A 16,979-nucleotide genomic window follows, 5' to 3' on the forward strand; every position below is an offset into this window, starting at 1 on the left:
CTCGCCCCTCCAAGTGTCCGCCACTGCAGCAAATCACTGCTGTTGTCAGTGAATCATTGTTGTTGTCAGTGAAACTCTTCCTTCAAAATCTTTCTAAAGACAGAAAACTTGTTTAACCAAAAATGCTTATTGTAAAATGCTATAATAAAATCTCAAACATTTTGTAAACTCTTAAAAATAGATACTTTGTGGAACCAAGGAAAACAAATATATCTATAGAAGTTCATTTTATAATTTGTAGGCACATTTTTGCAATTGCCGAATCTGCTTTCTTTGAGATGGTAAAAGAAAATGTCAATCAAGTCATGGTTGTCAGGTTTGTAGATTCAATTTTGTTAGCTAGTTCTGTGTTATCCATAGATATATCCATTAAAAAGTAAAGGATGATTGGTATCCTTGAGCTAAGACAATAAAAGACTTTTTTGATCCTCCAAATTTGTTTTGATTGATAGATTTAATTGCCAATTATTAAACCCTTTCTGATTTTATGCAGGCAAATTTCATGCTTTCTTGATTTTGATTTAGATCTTTAGCTTACAGGTTAATTTTAAGGGTATATGCACCTGCATCAAGTATAAGGCTTGAATGTAATTTTGTTTATTTACACCAATAGTGGAGAGAGTGGATCTGGAAAGACAGAGTCAACGAAGCTGATTATGCAGTACTTAGCAACCGTAAATAGGGCACAAAGCACACTTGTGACTGAAAAAGTAAGGAGTTCTTTGATCATTTTATTCAGGGGCTTTTCCATTTGGTAAACACAATTCAAAAACTGACAAATCTGACTTTAGTTAGGTAACAAAAAAATCAAAACTTTGCCTTATCTTTCTGTCCTGTATGAAAGGTACTGACATGTACACAATTCAAGACTCTTAAAAAAGCTGTTAAACGACTTAATTTCGTATAATGAATTTTAATCATATTTCTTAATGTCCCTTAAATTTGATAGCTGGAGCAAATCCATTCATATTATTATTATCGATGTAAAAGCTAAGAACTACAAGTTTTAAGCCAAAAAGAAATAACTACCAAAATTTGTTAGTTACTACAAATAACAGGAAAGTCAAGTTTATCATAAAAGTATCAGTCTCGGAAATTCATTCATTTATCATCATTTTTGCCTTGTATGAGACCAGACAGGACCTTACGAATAGTTCTGCACTGTCCATTGATATTGTTTTCTGCATATCTCCGGCCACCTTCTTCACCAACTCGTCTTTGTTCCATGCTTTCGACAACTCAGCCAATGCGGTTTTCATTCCACCGCCCCAACACCTCCAACATTGACATTCCTACTACATACTACATTTTGTTGCAAAACTAAAACATGGACAAAACCAGAATCACATCCTTTTTTAATTCTGGTTGTTTTTGTTTTCTTTTTATTCTTTTTTTCTCAATTTTCCATTTTTTGACGACTGTTATAGTCTTATCTTGTAAACCCAGGCTAGCCAGTTGCAAACTACCTATGTAATAGAGATGTTTGTAATTGTAGTTTAATTGAAGTAATGAAAAATTTTCATACCCAAAAGCGTTTACAGCTCTGCCTATAACGGCACTGAGCACTTTATGACCGATTGGCCAACAGAAATTTTCATTAAATTTATTAAATGTTTTTCTAGATACTTGAAGCAAATCCTCTATTGGAATCATTTGGAAATGCAAAAACTCTGATGAACGACAACTCAAGTAGATTTGGGAAATACATAGAAATATTCTTCGACCAGTAATTCATTTTTTAATTACCTACCGTTTATTTCTCATACACTGTTAGGTTTTTGGAATCCCACAGATAGCTGCCATATTTCTAGCAGCTGCTATTTCAGTTTTTCCGTATAAATAATCTCAAATAATGTCATACTCTCTCTCGTATTTCCATCTCGTATGTCGTTTTTCTTTTCCCTTTTGGGCTTTTGATTTCACTATTGGAATTTGAATTTTTGATGGTACAAGAATCAGAAATGGCTTTAAAAACAGCAAACATCTTCGAGTATAAAATTTCAGAAAAATAGATCAAAAACTCTAAGCTAGGAAATACATAAAACCCAGTTGTGGATTGAAATAGGCCAGTCAGAAACTCGAGCACATTACTGTAAAGGTTGCCTAATAAGTGTTGATAGAAAACAATAACAACGGAGTCCAAGGGTGAAAATTAACTCCTTCTATTAACACAAAGTGGCACTAATAGGCTGTCCCTTGGAAAAAGATATTTATGATTCATAAATGGATCCATACGATAATTTTTGGCTGTATCATACCTCTTCTTATACACTGAATTTCCTGAAAACGACCAATATTTGTTGAGTATGATTATTCATCATAATTCTATTTTTACCCTTAACCTATGCTAGCCTAAGTCCCACTTATATTCAGATATGATTTTTTTTGAAAGGGGTGCAATATGCGGAGCTAAAGTTTCTGAATATCTGCTCGAAAAGTCAAGAATTGTATACCAGGTTTGCCTGTTCTTGTTTTTATAGTTGTTGTTGTTGTTGTTACCTACTTATTCAGAAACTTGCCAGAGCTAGGGGTAGTTTCTTCCAGAGGAAGTCTTTTACCTGAAGAAGTCTTTGGATCCTCTCAAGCTATTTTGAGAATGATTTTTTTCATTTTTTCTCATCAGTTTTTCACTATAAGCTTTTACCAAATATCAATTGTAACTGAAAATATAACATGCTCAATTAAATACTAGCAAAAAGTTTTCTACATGTAGCATAAGGCTTAGAATGCTTTTTATAACAAAGATAATTATTTTATTCCAGCAAGGTTTTAATTTTATTGAATATGTCAACTTACGTTTTTTTTCTAGAACCCTGGAGATCGTAATTTTCATATTTTTTACGAAATGATCGCCGGTCTTCCTGCCGCAGAGAAATCCACTTACGGCCTCACGAAACCAGATGATTTTTTCTATTTGAATCAGGTTTGTGTTGGATCGTCTATCTTTTGTTGAAATGGAGTTTGTTTGAAATTCGTCCAAGTAAATTATAATATTTTAATGAGGCGATTCTAATGAAAATCATTTCAAGGTCAAAAGTGTGAGAATTTTCATTAAAGAAATGGTGACAGTTTACAAAGTGGCAGGGTCAAAGGGGGCTGTTTTGTTATTTTCTCTTTAGAGCCCGGTATTGGTAGTAGTATAACATCCTTAAAGAATTTTTTCAAACTATGAATCATAATACGGGAGCAGGCAGTGCAAAGCTGCCCGTCAAGCAGTGTTAATTTTGTCAAATAATACATTGAAATTTCACTATGTAGCTTTACTATAGGAATTTGATAGCTTTTTCTGTGTATAAATTGGCTCTTTTTAATTTGATACTGATCGAATTTTCATTTATCCAAAAAGTTTCTCCACTTTTAAAAGCTGTTTGAATCGTTGCAAACATTCTCGTAGTTGTTTGCACGTTCAAAAACCCAATCCCCCCCTCCCCAAATATGATGTAGTGTGAAACTCTGGTTCCATTCCTTTTTGCAAATGTCTTTCAGCGTGCATTAATGTAGGTATGTCATCTTTGGGCTGTTATGAATTTGACTGGTAAGCCTTTACAACTCTGCCTTTGCAGGGATCAAGCTCAACTATTGCCCAGAAAATCGATGCCAGCGATTTCCAACACACACTGTCAGCCATGGAAATTCTTGGAATTAGCGTATGTTCCTGGTCGTAACAGAATGTAACCTTAATTGATCCAATAATAATTTGCCTTGTTAGAAAGTTATAGAAAAAATGCTAATATTTTCCTTAACATGTTGTTGCTGTTACCTTCTACAATGGACTGTCATTTAAAGGACTCCTAAACAAATTATTGTATTCTGATTGCTCGTGGCACGTAGATTGCGACAGTCCATTGTAGTTCTATCTTTGTGTAATTGGTCCTGGGTAGTCACCACACCCTTTTGCTTCTCGGGGTATCTTTCCACGTACTGTTGTTTAGTAGCTTAAAAGTGTAGCCTGTATCTTGTAATTTCATATTGTAAGTGTAGTGGATGCACAAAAAAGGTGCTCTGGTTTTTACTATTTTTTAGAGGGCGTTATTTCAAATAACTTGATTATTGTCGGTCGAAGCCTAGGTATGCACCAAAATCTTTTCCCGCTTAAACAGTCACAAAAAGACCAAACTGAAATACGTGCAAACGTTGACTTTTCTTTTGCATGGTTGATTTTTGCTGAAGTTGTTTTTATTCTCTTTAAAATTTATGGTTGCTATTCTATTAAGTGCGTTAGCTTGGCAAATTTACAGTAGTCGCCTAAAGGTAAACAAATTTGCTAATGTCGGAAATCCTATCTCAGATATTTCTCAGCTATTGCAGCAACCTTTTTTGAAAATGTTGTTTCAAAATCTTATTTTCTCAGGACTTTTACCTTAGAAACTGTTTATTATTTTCTCAGTTATGGCAGTAATATGTTATTGTACTGCTTTTTCTTTCATGAAGTTTAGTTTTATGAACATTTTAGCTTTGTAAATGCCAACAAAAAATAAATTGTTATTATCTTGTTATCTGGAAAACAGCGGAATGTTTTTAGAGAGCAGAAATTAAACAAAAGAAATTAAGTAGTCAATATTTGTATTGAAAGACAGAAAACCAAAAAATGTTGTCTGTTTTTTTAGAAAGAAGAAAAAAAGGGAATTCTTGGAATCTTATCGTCTATTCTTCACCTTGGAAACATATATTATGGGCGAGCACAGGTTGGTTGAAACTGATAGTTGTTGGTCGGAGTTTCGACAGATGAATATCTTTGATTAATTCATAAAATTTTATTAATATTTCTTGTCTGTTAAGTGATTGCAAATGAATTCTCCGCCCTTTCTTCAGAACAAAGATTCCTTCTGAATAGGAATGTAAGTTTAAGTGGGCGTGGCATGTGAAATCCCCCTTTCAAAAGGGATCTCTCTTAAGGATCCACATTTGTTATTAATCTATTTGAACATGGCAGGGAAGCCCAGCGCTTAGTAAAGGGCGCTTAGTAAAGGGCGCTTAGTAAAGGGCGCTTAGTAAAGGGCCTAGTAACGGGCTAGAGGCATTGCCCCTCCGGCCCTAGTGTCAATTTATTTGTCTAAGCAGTAGAATAATCTGATTTTTATCTTACTGCCCCCCCCCCAACTGAAGCTCTATAAAAGAGGCCATATTCTACGCCAACATTATTCCAAGTAATCGATGGCCTCTATATAAGAAATTACGAAACAAGGTCACAGAAGCCGTCCGAATCACAATACAGGACCATTATTCAGGTCTAATTGAACAAAACAAAAACAATCCAAAACAAATGTGGCAAACTATTAACAAAATGCTGGACAGAAATTCATCAAAAGTATCAGTTACTAGCTTAAACTACGAAGACAAATGTTTATCTAATAATAGCGAAATTGTCAAAGCCTTTAACAAGCACTTTGTCTCGGTTGGTCCGAAACTAGCGGACGAAATTGAAACAAAATCGATTGATGACCCTCTTGCCAAAATAAGTGACAATAACTCTATGATTACTAATTTCAAAACTGTTGATACTCAGCAAATCTTAGAAGCACTGACGGGGCTTAAAAACGGCTAAGCCTGCGGGCCAGATAAAATCCCTGTCAGATTAGCTAAAGATGCATTCCAATTTATTTCCCTCCCCCTTACACTAGTATATAACTCACCACTCACCGCAGGTAATTTTCCAGATATTTGGAAGATTGCAAAGGTGACCCCAACTTTTAAATCAGCCACAAGAGGTGACATGAATAATTACAGGCCTTTATCCGTTTAGTTCACGATCAGCTGATTGACTATTTCAAAGAATGGATCACAAAATATTGCTCGAAAAACTTTCTAGATATGGTGTACAGGACAATGTGATTAACTGGTTTGATCAGAAAACTTTATAAAATTGAATGAATGTTAAAATTTTGTCTTCCATTATAAGTTTTTTAGCTTACCATAACTTCTATTTAGCTTTCTGATGGGATATCGTGTTGAAATAAGAATTTAATAAAAAAAAAATAAAAAAAGATAGTAAAGTCCTAATAAGTCATCGCTCCGGAGCATAAATATATATTTTGATATTTATTCTCCTATCCAATCTGACAATTATCACTCGTCGTTTTGCCTTTATTTATAGAAAAATGGTCAAGAGGCGGCAGTAATTATGAACAACAAAGAAGTTGAACTAGTCGCCAAACTTCTGGAAGTTGAGCTGGAAGGTGTCGCTATGGCCTTGACTCATCGTGTTACGGTTTGTATACCGTCTGTTTAGTGTGGCCCGTGTGTAACTGCCTGGCTCTTTTTATACAAAATACAAATTTCAGACGAATCTCGTCCACATCCAGAAACAGTTTGAAATAACATGAAATGTGGCTAAGAAGATTTACACAGTTTTGTTGAAATTTCTGTATTGATTTCAGGATCTTAACAGTCTTCTTGGTAGAGGTGCATGGCTTTCTCTTCCTATTGCTATGAAAGTGCAAAATCCAATTATGAAAAGTAAAACAAAAGTGAACAATTAAGATGACGCATTGTAAAGCGAACGGAAGGTTTCCAATGCCCCTTTGCCCTCTGCTTTAATGCTCCCCCCTACCTACTTACAGACTATTGCATTAATAAACTTATGTCTCACGTGTTGCTAAACCATGTAGATGATTCCATGTTTTTGAAGGGGTTCTTTACCAATTAATTGATATAGGAGGCTGCTGGAGAACGTTTCTACAGTCCGCTGAATATCGAAAGAGCCCTGGATGCGAGAGATGCCATGACACGTGCTTTGTATTCACGTCTTTTCGGGTGGCTTGTTGCCAGGATCAATCAGAGCATTCACCAACCAGATAACAAAACATCATCGTCCATTGCCATTCTTGATATCTTTGGTTTTGAGGTCATTCGTTGTTCTTTTTTTATTTTGTTTCTGTAAATAAGCTAGGCCCGAAATTGAAAAAATATCGTTATATATCTATGTAAACAAATTTTAGCTGCTGTTGTTTACCTACCAAATACAATGTAGTTTCCCGGATTTCTTTTAAGTCATTGTTCCCAGTCAAGATATTGAGAAATGTACCTTCATTTTGCGCCAGTGACCAAGAAGAACCACAGTTTCTCCCAGTTTCTCTTCGTCTTCATTCCCTCCCTTAGTTATGTTTATTGGAAATGAAAACAAGTGCTATACTACTTCTTTTGAAATGTTTTAAATAATTTTTAAGTCAAAACTCTATTTAGACCCTTCCAATGGTAGCATATCCTGTGGACTTCTCTTTATAATTGTAACTATCAAGAACGAAGCATAGGAATTTGTACCAAAATGCTTAATGCCTTAATTACTCAATTTTTTCGTTTTTCATGCAGGATTTCAAGTCCAATTCATTCGAGCAGTTTTGCATTAATTTTGCAAATGAAAGTCTTCAAGCTTTCTTTGTCGATCATGTTTTTAAACAGGAACAGGTACACAGAGTCGAAATTTATTATTTTTGCGTCAAATTTTATAATGCTTTAATTAAAATTCCATGTACCTCATTTTAATGCCCCTACTTTTCATATTTTGTATTTGTTTCTACCTAGCATCCGAAGGTAGTTTTTAGGAGACTGCGAAGCTATGTTTTTCGAACAGTGTTCTGGTCCTTCCTCGTGAAGTGACAAAGTGTTCGTGTTATAAAGAAGCAACCTTTAAGCTAGTAAACTATTCATGTTTGTAAATACATTTTAAAGCAGATGTTCAGTCGCGACCTTTTCTTGATGCCTGAAATTCTCTTTGTTAAAGACAGAGCTTGAAGAATTAAAGTAAATTTTTTTAAGCAGGCTTATCAGGAACATTCTTGCATTAGACCAAAAATCAGAGATTTTTCTTCAACGAGTTTTATCTCGTTTTTTCTCGTTTCGTAGGAGGAATATCGCCAAGAAAAGATCCAATGGAACACAATGTCTTTCGTTGACAACCAGCTATGCCTTGATTTGATTTGCAAGCCTCCATGTGGTATAGTTCATGTCTTAGGAGACGTGAGCAACTTTCCTCAGGTATTCACAGCTTCAGTTACCTCGTATTCATTTGAAGCCTTGGGATCGTCATAAACATCCTTTCAATGCTAATGTTTTTGTTTATAGGGAAGCTTGAAACCCATGACACCTAAAAAGCAAACTATCTTTTAGTCAACAGATCGTTCATTTCTGGAGAAATGTCACCAACAATTCAGGGACAACAAATACTACAAAAGACCCAAAACAGATTTACTTGAATTTGGCATTGTGCACTATGCTGGGCTTGTAAACTACCAGGTAGGTCAGCTATTTTCTCAACAAAGTTTAAGGGCTAGCCTTCAGGCAGAATATAGTGAAAGCATTAAAATCAGTTATTGCTTTTGGTTGTTTTTCTTTTGTAAATACTTTTTTATCTTTTTTTGCCGAATGTTATTTGAATGGTGCTGCTTGAAAAAACGTTAATGTAATCAAGGATTTTTGGGGGTGTTCGGTTGTCACAAGTTTTTTATTGTATTTACATTGACATATGTCATTACGTGTAACTTCTTATTAAATTTGTCTACTGAAATTATATTTAACACGGTCTTTTGTCTTTGGCTATGGAAAACTATGAAGAAACTGATAAATTTTTTTGATTTCGTGTCATTATATTATAAATGTATATATGTCTATTGAATAATTAATAAATATCTATCGAATATAATTGCCTGTAATAAAATTGAATAATTAACTCCTAGATATGATTCCAATTATCGTTTGAACCAAGAATTTTGTTTTTGCATATTCTGTTGACAGTATTAAAATGAGCTCTGATGCTTTGTTTGTTTGTTTAAGAAAATCTTTTTTCTGCGAGTCTTTTTTCATTAACGTCGAATAAAGGAAATAAAGAGTCAAACGAATGTCGGTTGTACAATATTTGGCGAAAAGTAAACAAATTTTCAGACTGTGAAGAGAGTTTGGAATGTATTATTTGAAAATTTTGTATTATCAAGTGAAGTAAGAACCCTAAAATGAACTTTATCCTCTTTATACAGAAAGATTGGAAATTTTTGTCTTGAGTTGTTTATTTATCGAATTTAAGAAATTTTGTTTTCCAATGGTAGTCATATTCAACCGATTTTTAAATTTCGTCATCAATTTGTTGTCGTTTCTTTTCAGGTCGATATGTTTTTGGATAAAAACAGAGACAACATGAGACCTGAAATGGCGGATCTTCTTTCATCAAGCAAATCGCCAGTAAATGATTACTTGAATCATAGTTAATCATTGGTGTCTACAAAAGTGGAATGAAGGGTTTCGGAGCCCCAGCATTTCTTGAATATTTGGCATTCGAAGTTTGTCAAAGACGCTCCATTATATTTGAACGTCATGAAAATTTGATTGATTCTAATTTTTACAAAAGACGTTTTGTCGAAAGATGTATTTGAAAGAGATCTGTTTCCTTCTCTGAAAACAGATAGGATGTAGCTGGACACAATCAGCATAGCAGAATGAACATAAATAAAACATGTAAAATGCGTCTGGTTTGGTACAAAATGTATCTTAAAGATAAAATATGGTAGATGTGCTGTTATTAAAACGTATTGGTCTGACTTAAAAGCTAATTACAAAGAAAATGACGAGAAAACCCTATACTGAATATGTGCAACTCAAAGAGAAACATTAAAACATGTGGAAATGCCAAGAATTTCACGGGAAAACTTTGCCTGGCTAGTTTTTGACATTAACAAGTTTGCTCGGCCTTGGCTCTACAACCCTGCCTAAGTTTTCCAAATCTGTTTAGAGGCATCTTTTCATAACCCTTATTTTATCATTTCAGATAATAGCAAGCTTTTTTCCGAATGATGCCTCTGACGGTGTGCAAGTAAGCAACATGCTGATCAACCCAGCTGCTCGACCATCTTACAGTTATGGAGGCAGCCGAAAGAGAAACCAATTCAATATGGTCAAGGTCCCAACTGTAGCCGGGGGTTTTGCTGAATCTCTTTCAAAGCTGGTCAAGAAAATGAAACAGTACGTGGCTTTGATTTTTTCATACACGGTTTTGCTTTCGATTTTCTTCATTTCTTTCAGTCCAATTTCTTCTAGATACCTCAGAGAACTCTTTTATTGTTTGCAAGTAACTGAAGCCCGTTTCCTAGATTACCCAAGAGAAAGTTCAGAGGATCATTTGTGCTGTGTAAAGCTGTACAAAAATAGTGCGGCTGATCTTTCCAGTTCTTTTGCCTGAGAATGGCATTTTTCTCGGTTTTCTCACATTGGGACGGTTTCTTTTACTCTAGGGGCTGCAGCCGCCAAGCCCTCCATCCCTCTAACACCTACCATACCGTACGCTTATTGCTGTGTAAAGTTTCGAACCTTTAACTGAAATGTTTGATATATTGTATGTTCAATGCATCCAATATTAGCATTAAATGCAAAGAGCCTTGAATTTTCAGAGCAAATATTATTATATTGATTAAAATTGATTAGGGGATTTTTAGCTTTTATGTTCTGATTTTAATTAGGTGAAATGAGTTTGTCTCTGATTTGCACAAGATCCTTTTTACTTCCCTTTCTATACCATGTATCGGCGATGCAATATAAATTTAGCAACATAAATTAATAATTGATTATCGTATTAAGATTTTCAGAGGATCGCAACTTATTTTACAATTTTACAATATGCTGTTCATTGATACGACCAACAACAGCAGATGTAATGCTTGTTTGGCTGGCTGCTATTTGAAGCCCAGATGGGCTAATTTATTGCAGAAGCAGAAACACTCTTCATTACTATTGTATCCATTTCAGGTGCAATCCATTTTTCATCCGCTGTTTACGACCGAACACAGAGAAGGTACGGGTTTTCTGTTACTTCTTGTTATCTATCTCTGGTACCTATGACTTCAATTGTTGTTTGCTAATGCTGTTCACAGTTTTCTTTATCAGATGTTGAAAACATTGGTTATTACTAATGCAGTAAAATGCGTGTTGACAATTTTGAGCATGTTGTAGGGACCATTCATAGGCTAATTTGAGTAAAGTGCTTCACCCCTCATGTTAGAACCTAGTAGATAAGGCTACCCATTTTTTTCAGAGATAGAGAATACATTTTTTTATTTCTTTGCACATTTTGTTCGAAAGAAATATTGAATAAAGCCCAATCTACGTATTCGAAATATATTCAAGTGGTTTTTGTTTCACTTCATACATATCGATAAATCGTAAATGTACAAGGGAAGAGCTCTTGATTTTTCTGGATATATCTAGATCATAGTCATAAGAAAAGGCCCTTATCTGGATCCTATTCTTATGACTATGTCTAGATCAACACATTAGCAAGTTGATTTGAAGCAACAAAAGTGATTGTTTCTTTCTCAGTTGTGGTCTATCTTCTAAAAATGAAATTGCAAATCCTCTGCCTGCTTTATTTACAGTCACCAATGTTGTTCCAAGACTCGCTGGTCATGAACCAGCTCAGGTGTTCTGGAATGTTGGAGACAATCAAAATAAGAAAATCTGGCTTTCCTGTGCGAATCAGCTACGATAATTTCATGCAGAGGTAAGTATCCTGTAACCACAACTTCCCTCCTCACTCAGTACAAAAGAGTAAATAAAGGTCTTTCTTTCTTATATGATCTTTCTTTCTTTCTTTCTTATATGATCTTTCTTTCTTTCTTTCTTTCTTATATGATCTTTCTTTCTTTCTTTCTTTCTTTCTTTCTTTCTTTCTTTCTTTCTTTCTTTCTTTCTTTCTTTCTTTCTTTCTTTCTTTCCTTATTTCTTTCTTTCTTTCTTTCTTTCTTTCTTTCTTTCTTTCTTTCTTTCTTTCTTTCTTTCTTTCTTTCTTTCTTTCTTTCTTTCTTTCTTTCTTTCTTTCTTTCTTTCTTTCTTTCTTTCTTTCTTTCTTTCTTTCCTTATTTCTTTCTTTCTTTCTTTCTTTCTTTCTTTCTTTCTTTCTTTCTTTCTTTCTTATATGATCTTTCTTTCTTTCTTTCTTTCTTTCTTTCTTTCTTTCTTTCTTTCTTTCTTTCAAATGTTTTTGGTTGTAGATTTTGCGCTCCCTATAAAATTCTGACAGCGAAGAACTCTTTTTGTAAAAAACACAAGGAAGAAGCCGTGTGAAAACTGTTAACTTTTTTAAGTTATAAAAAAGACACCTCGTAAGAAATGGAAAAGAAGTGAAACAAGCAACTGAGACAAATTTCTTCTAGTTATTAAACCTAATTGTTTTACTATTTGATAGTGATGATTTTATTGAATTAGCAAAAGAGGTGCCACCAGAATCCAAAGTAACACCTCATTTTGTGCCTTTTTTCTCGAGTTTTCAGGTTGCTGCTTTTTGACCAAACGAGGCTTTTCATGCTCCCAAAATATCTGGGGGCGTTTCGACTCTAATGGTTTTTCGATCTATCCTGCTTGCATTATCGTTTGTCTTGTTTTGCTAGGTATCACTGTATTTACAAAGGACGCTTATATCCACATGCATCTCCACGTGAAAATTGTTCCAAAATTCTACTTATGCTGCCAAACGGGAAGTTCAAAAACGAGTTTGCAATGGGGGAAAAGAAGGTAAACTTAATTGGATGATTTTGTAATTTGTGTGCATTGGTAGACAGACACAACTCAGAAACAAACGGATAGAATAAAACACGTTCCCACGAAGTATATGGCAAATATCTGTTGGACCACCTTGAAAATTCAAAAGACTTTGAAATCATTATGCAAGCAAGATCACCGTTTTATTTCGTGGTTTCGGAATCTTCCTTGATCAAAATGAAAAGTCCTTTCAAATATAGGATAAGCTCATGTCTCACATGGAAATCTGACAGCAAAGTCTCATCAAATATAACTGTAAACAGGAAGAACTTATTTTCTCATTTAGACTCTTCAATAACCCAAGGGGTAACGACTTCAAATTTTTCGAAAACAAAGATCCAATCAAACCTGTCATTTTCACTCCCGTCTTTCTTTCGGATCTTGTCAAACGAAAAGAAGTACGCATTTTTCTTGATATTTACCAGTCCATCTTTATACTAGCTTTCTAAAAAGAATAAAATATCAAGGAAAATGAATAAATTTTCCAAGAAAATGGTAGTCCTAGTTTTTTCCAAAATTTTTGCACGGGCATCAGTGGTTCTGCTAGATAGATATTGTGTAAATACTGTGCTCTAGTAGGAATTTACCAGAGTCAAGAATACGTCAAGATTGCGTGATGGCTGAAAATGAAGAAGGAATATTCAAAATTCCTCGTTGGACTGAGTACACGCACATCCATTTGTATTTCAATAGATGAAATTCATTTATTTCTCTGGAGGTAAAATTGGCTGCTTAGATTGGCTTTATGGACAGCCAGTTTCGTCTTCCCAGTGGATTTATCAAAGATATTGACAGCCTTTTAGAGACAGTTGGTAGATTTTAACCTTGGTAATCACTTTTGATTAAGTTGGTAATCACTTTACATTCTCTGACATCTCCCACACGGATTTTACGATTTACCTATTATCTGATTCAGTGAAATGGTCCACTGACAACATAGAACCAAAATTACAGTTTACTTTGAGATAAAACATAGGGCGATTGTTTCTACCAGTTGTTGGTTACCAGTCCAACGTCATAGAGATTAAACTGATATTTAAGGTCCCAAATAGCTTTAAAAGAATCAGAGTTTTGAATTTTTTTGTCTTTTGATATAGTCAGTATTGTTTTGTTTCAAATGTCGGTAATTATCGAAAAAAATTATGTATTACGGTTGCATTATATATTTTTCCATAATTAGAGCAAGTTGATTCTTGGTATAAAGCTCTCTGCAAAGGTATAAAGGTATAAAGACCTTACATGTATATCTGAAAGATTTTAAAAAAACTCGCTGGCAATACAGAGTGTAAACAGACCCGGCACCATGCGTTTGCCTGTTTCCATACATTTTGACTATTGTTAATATATTTTGTTTGAAGAGAATATTCAGACCTTACACTCAACTTTTAAGTTTTATTGTACCCTCTTGGCTCCCCCATAACATTGTTACCAGCTTCCATTCGCCTTTCTATTTTCAGATCTTTCTTCGTGAAGAAATGGAGAGGTATTTAGAAGAGAGACGGTACATGACGTTGCGAAACATGGCGGTTGTCATACAAAAACACGTGCGTATTAGGGAACCTTACATCGTTACCTTTTTAGAATCTTTTCGATGACGCATTGTTACAATTGTTTTGCCCTTATAGCTAGATGAAACTTTCCTAAACTTGTAGGATTTCGTAAGGTCTGCTCGGTTTAGTTGCTGGGGCATGATGTTGTCTTGGCACCCCCATTCAATTTTATAAACAGGTTGCTCTGGGTTTATCTAACCAAATATTTTAGAACTTTCGTATCTGAAAACCACCGAATATGCTTTATACTGTAATTTCTGGGGCAGGAACATGACATTCTTTCTATGTTTTGTTGCCATGCCTTTTTGTGGAATTTCATTTTAACAGTAAAACAGTTTTATACAATTGACTGATATGACATAATATTCATCAGAAACATTCTGTAGATTTACCGTACGGATTAGGTTGATTTGAGTTTGAACGAAATCACCAAATGTTTTTGATTATATACCAAAAGCGAGAAACAAGTTACGGTCACATATTAATTGCATAAAAACTTAGTCATGAGCATTTCATTGAATGTAATCCATCCGTCTTTTAAATTGCGTGTTGATAATCAACAAATGGATATTTCGTCAGAAAACTGTTTTTCGTTTCCCTTTCTTGTTTGGTAACGGGTCACTTATTCTCTTATTATTCACATTGTCATTATAATATTTTCGTGAACTTTAGTCTTTGCTGTTGCTATGGAAACAACATTGAAGGAAAGATTTTGTTTACATGAAAGGGCCTGGAACGTGGTTCCACAATCGTTATCTCGCCACATACCAATTTTTCACCCCAGTTAATCTAGTCGTACAAAGAAATCAGTTGTTGCCACGAGAACCCTTTTTAACTATGGCAACTCATTACTATAAAGCTCTTTCAAACTCCGTCATCTTTTCACCGAGAAACGCTCAACCTTTACGTTCAGTGAAATACTGAAAGCCTTTGAACAGGGCGCTAGCTTATGTGTTATATTTTGACGTTGTTATTAAATTGGAGTATCACGATAGTATTTACGTTGTCTAGGTTCGTTGCTGGATTGCTCGCCGTTCGTTTCGCCGAAAGAAGGGTGCTGCCTTGGTAATACAGCGAAGAACTAGGGGATACCTAGCACGGTATGAAGTCATCCATTCTATGACGTCATGCGTAAAAATATGTATGACCTGCCTTATACTTGTAATGATCTTTTAAAATTTCTGTCCATCAAATTTTACTGAATGCTTGTGATATCAAGTCAACCGGAGCCATTATGCCTAGCGATGCAGTTCAGTTATTATTAAAATAATAAAAATAATAATAATAATAATGACAATAATAATAATAATAATAATAATAATTCTTTTTTTCTTTTTTTTATGATAATGACTTTATTTTTATCCACACAATTTTTATATATATTCAGTATAACAATGCTCTTAAATTACTCCAATTTAACTCACCCTAGGTCACTGGTAGTGACCCGGTGTTTGGTCTAAAAATAGCAAATCAAAAGAAATTGACCGTAATAATAATAATAATAATGATAATAATCATAATCATAATCATAATCATAATCTTTCATATTTATACAGGTTAATCTGTTCAGTTAGTAAATTATTGTTATCAACCAAAGACCTGTAAATACTATCAACCAAAGGCCTCTCAATGGTTGAATTCAATGCTAACCCAATTCAATTCAAAGAAAAAAAGGAATAAATATTTAACGTTAGAGAGAATAAACATTTTTTTATCGCCATCAACAAGAATTTGTTATAAGTGATGAAAATTTGTTTCATTTTTCCGGGGCAGGGTAAGATTTAAGACATCGTTCCACGAGTGCTCTTTCCTCATCACTTTTGTTTTATGAGGTTCAGAGGTTATAAATGGAATAATAATGTCTTGCTGATCATATATCTTATTTTTCAAGCCTCGAAGCTATCTTTCCTCGCCATAGTTACCAATTACATGTTTTTATATTCTCTAGGAAACGGTATCAAAGAATTATCCGAGGAATAGTTTTGTTCCAGTCTTTATGGAGGGTTCATTTTAGAAGGAAGTTTTTTAAAATGGTTAGTTTTTGGACCCACTCGTTTAAAAATGTATTTGTTATTTGTTAAAAATGTATTTAAAAATGTCATTATTGTTAATGCCTAATATGTGCCAAATACGCTTGGAACAGAACTTGTCTTCTATGGCCTGATGATCGCACTAAGTGTTTTGTCTACACTTACACAGCATCGAAAACTTTTTATGGCAGACCAGCAAACAGTAATTTCCATATCTATATTGTTTCTAAGTCAATCGTAGCAGTTACAGTAAGGCAAAGAAATTCCTGGACTTTGTGAGCTGCATTAAATCATGTAACTATGAAAATTGAAATTAAGGGCATCTCAAAAGATCACCGGTCTCGGGAAAATCGACAGACGACAATCCAAATTATTTACTTTAAGTTTATAAAACTTTCAGGTATATACCAGTATCCTTCTGCATTATGATGAACCAATTATTTCTTTACATATTACATTTGATATCTTTTGAATACACTTCTAAACATTCTGTCCGATCCGTTATTGAAATATGATTGATTTTTTCATATTGTTTTGTTCCGTACGGATTTCTTTTGGCCTGATTGCACTCAAGTTAATACCTCCTTGCAGCTAAAATTCTTGACAACCTAAGGGTATAACGAATAAATATAATCAAACAGAATACTAGCTACCTGATGATTGTTTTTTAAGTGTCAAATTCACAGTAACAAATTTAGACCTCTCTTTTTAAATGCATCTAACACTGTTCAACAAACCGATTGATTGTAGTCTACAGTATATTCTAAACAATGCTGGCTCGCAGAAACCATTAATGTGTTCTTTTTAACAGTAGTCTTCAGTATGTTCTGAAAAAGGGCGGTTCACAGAACTCCGTTAACCGGTTAACCGGATCACAGTACTC

The 16,979-nt window shown here is 34.3% G+C and overlaps 1 protein-coding gene across 3 annotated transcripts in view; it reads left to right on the forward strand.

The window, feature by feature from the left end:
- Positions 1–16,979, forward strand: part of LOC135691547 (unconventional myosin-XV) — a 52,493-nt gene that overhangs the window by 10,270 nt on the left and 25,244 nt on the right. For all 3 annotated transcript variants that reach the window (XM_065209422.2, XM_065209423.2, XM_065209424.2), the window contains exons 6-25: positions 242–316; positions 614–710; positions 1,623–1,726; positions 2,393–2,456; positions 2,810–2,923; positions 3,564–3,647; positions 4,608–4,685; positions 6,095–6,208; positions 6,656–6,844; positions 7,309–7,404; positions 7,843–7,974; positions 8,107–8,232; positions 9,094–9,171; positions 9,755–9,948; positions 10,729–10,774; positions 11,355–11,479; positions 12,366–12,489; positions 13,974–14,060; positions 15,078–15,166; positions 16,015–16,099. In XM_065209422.2, coding sequence (XP_065065494.2) covers positions 242–316; positions 614–710; positions 1,623–1,726; positions 2,393–2,456; positions 2,810–2,923; positions 3,564–3,647; positions 4,608–4,685; positions 6,095–6,208; positions 6,656–6,844; positions 7,309–7,404; positions 7,843–7,974; positions 8,107–8,232; positions 9,094–9,171; positions 9,755–9,948; positions 10,729–10,774; positions 11,355–11,479; positions 12,366–12,489; positions 13,974–14,060; positions 15,078–15,166; positions 16,015–16,099 — 2,101 coding nt within the window. The remainder of the gene's footprint in view (positions 1–241; positions 317–613; positions 711–1,622; positions 1,727–2,392; positions 2,457–2,809; positions 2,924–3,563; positions 3,648–4,607; positions 4,686–6,094; positions 6,209–6,655; positions 6,845–7,308; positions 7,405–7,842; positions 7,975–8,106; positions 8,233–9,093; positions 9,172–9,754; positions 9,949–10,728; positions 10,775–11,354; positions 11,480–12,365; positions 12,490–13,973; positions 14,061–15,077; positions 15,167–16,014; positions 16,100–16,979) is intronic.

This window comes from Rhopilema esculentum, chromosome 13 (assembly GCF_057945365.1).
Source record: "Rhopilema esculentum isolate cy_ngs chromosome 13, ASM5794536v1, whole genome shotgun sequence".
Taxonomy (NCBI): domain Eukaryota; kingdom Metazoa; phylum Cnidaria; class Scyphozoa; order Rhizostomeae; family Rhizostomatidae; genus Rhopilema; species Rhopilema esculentum.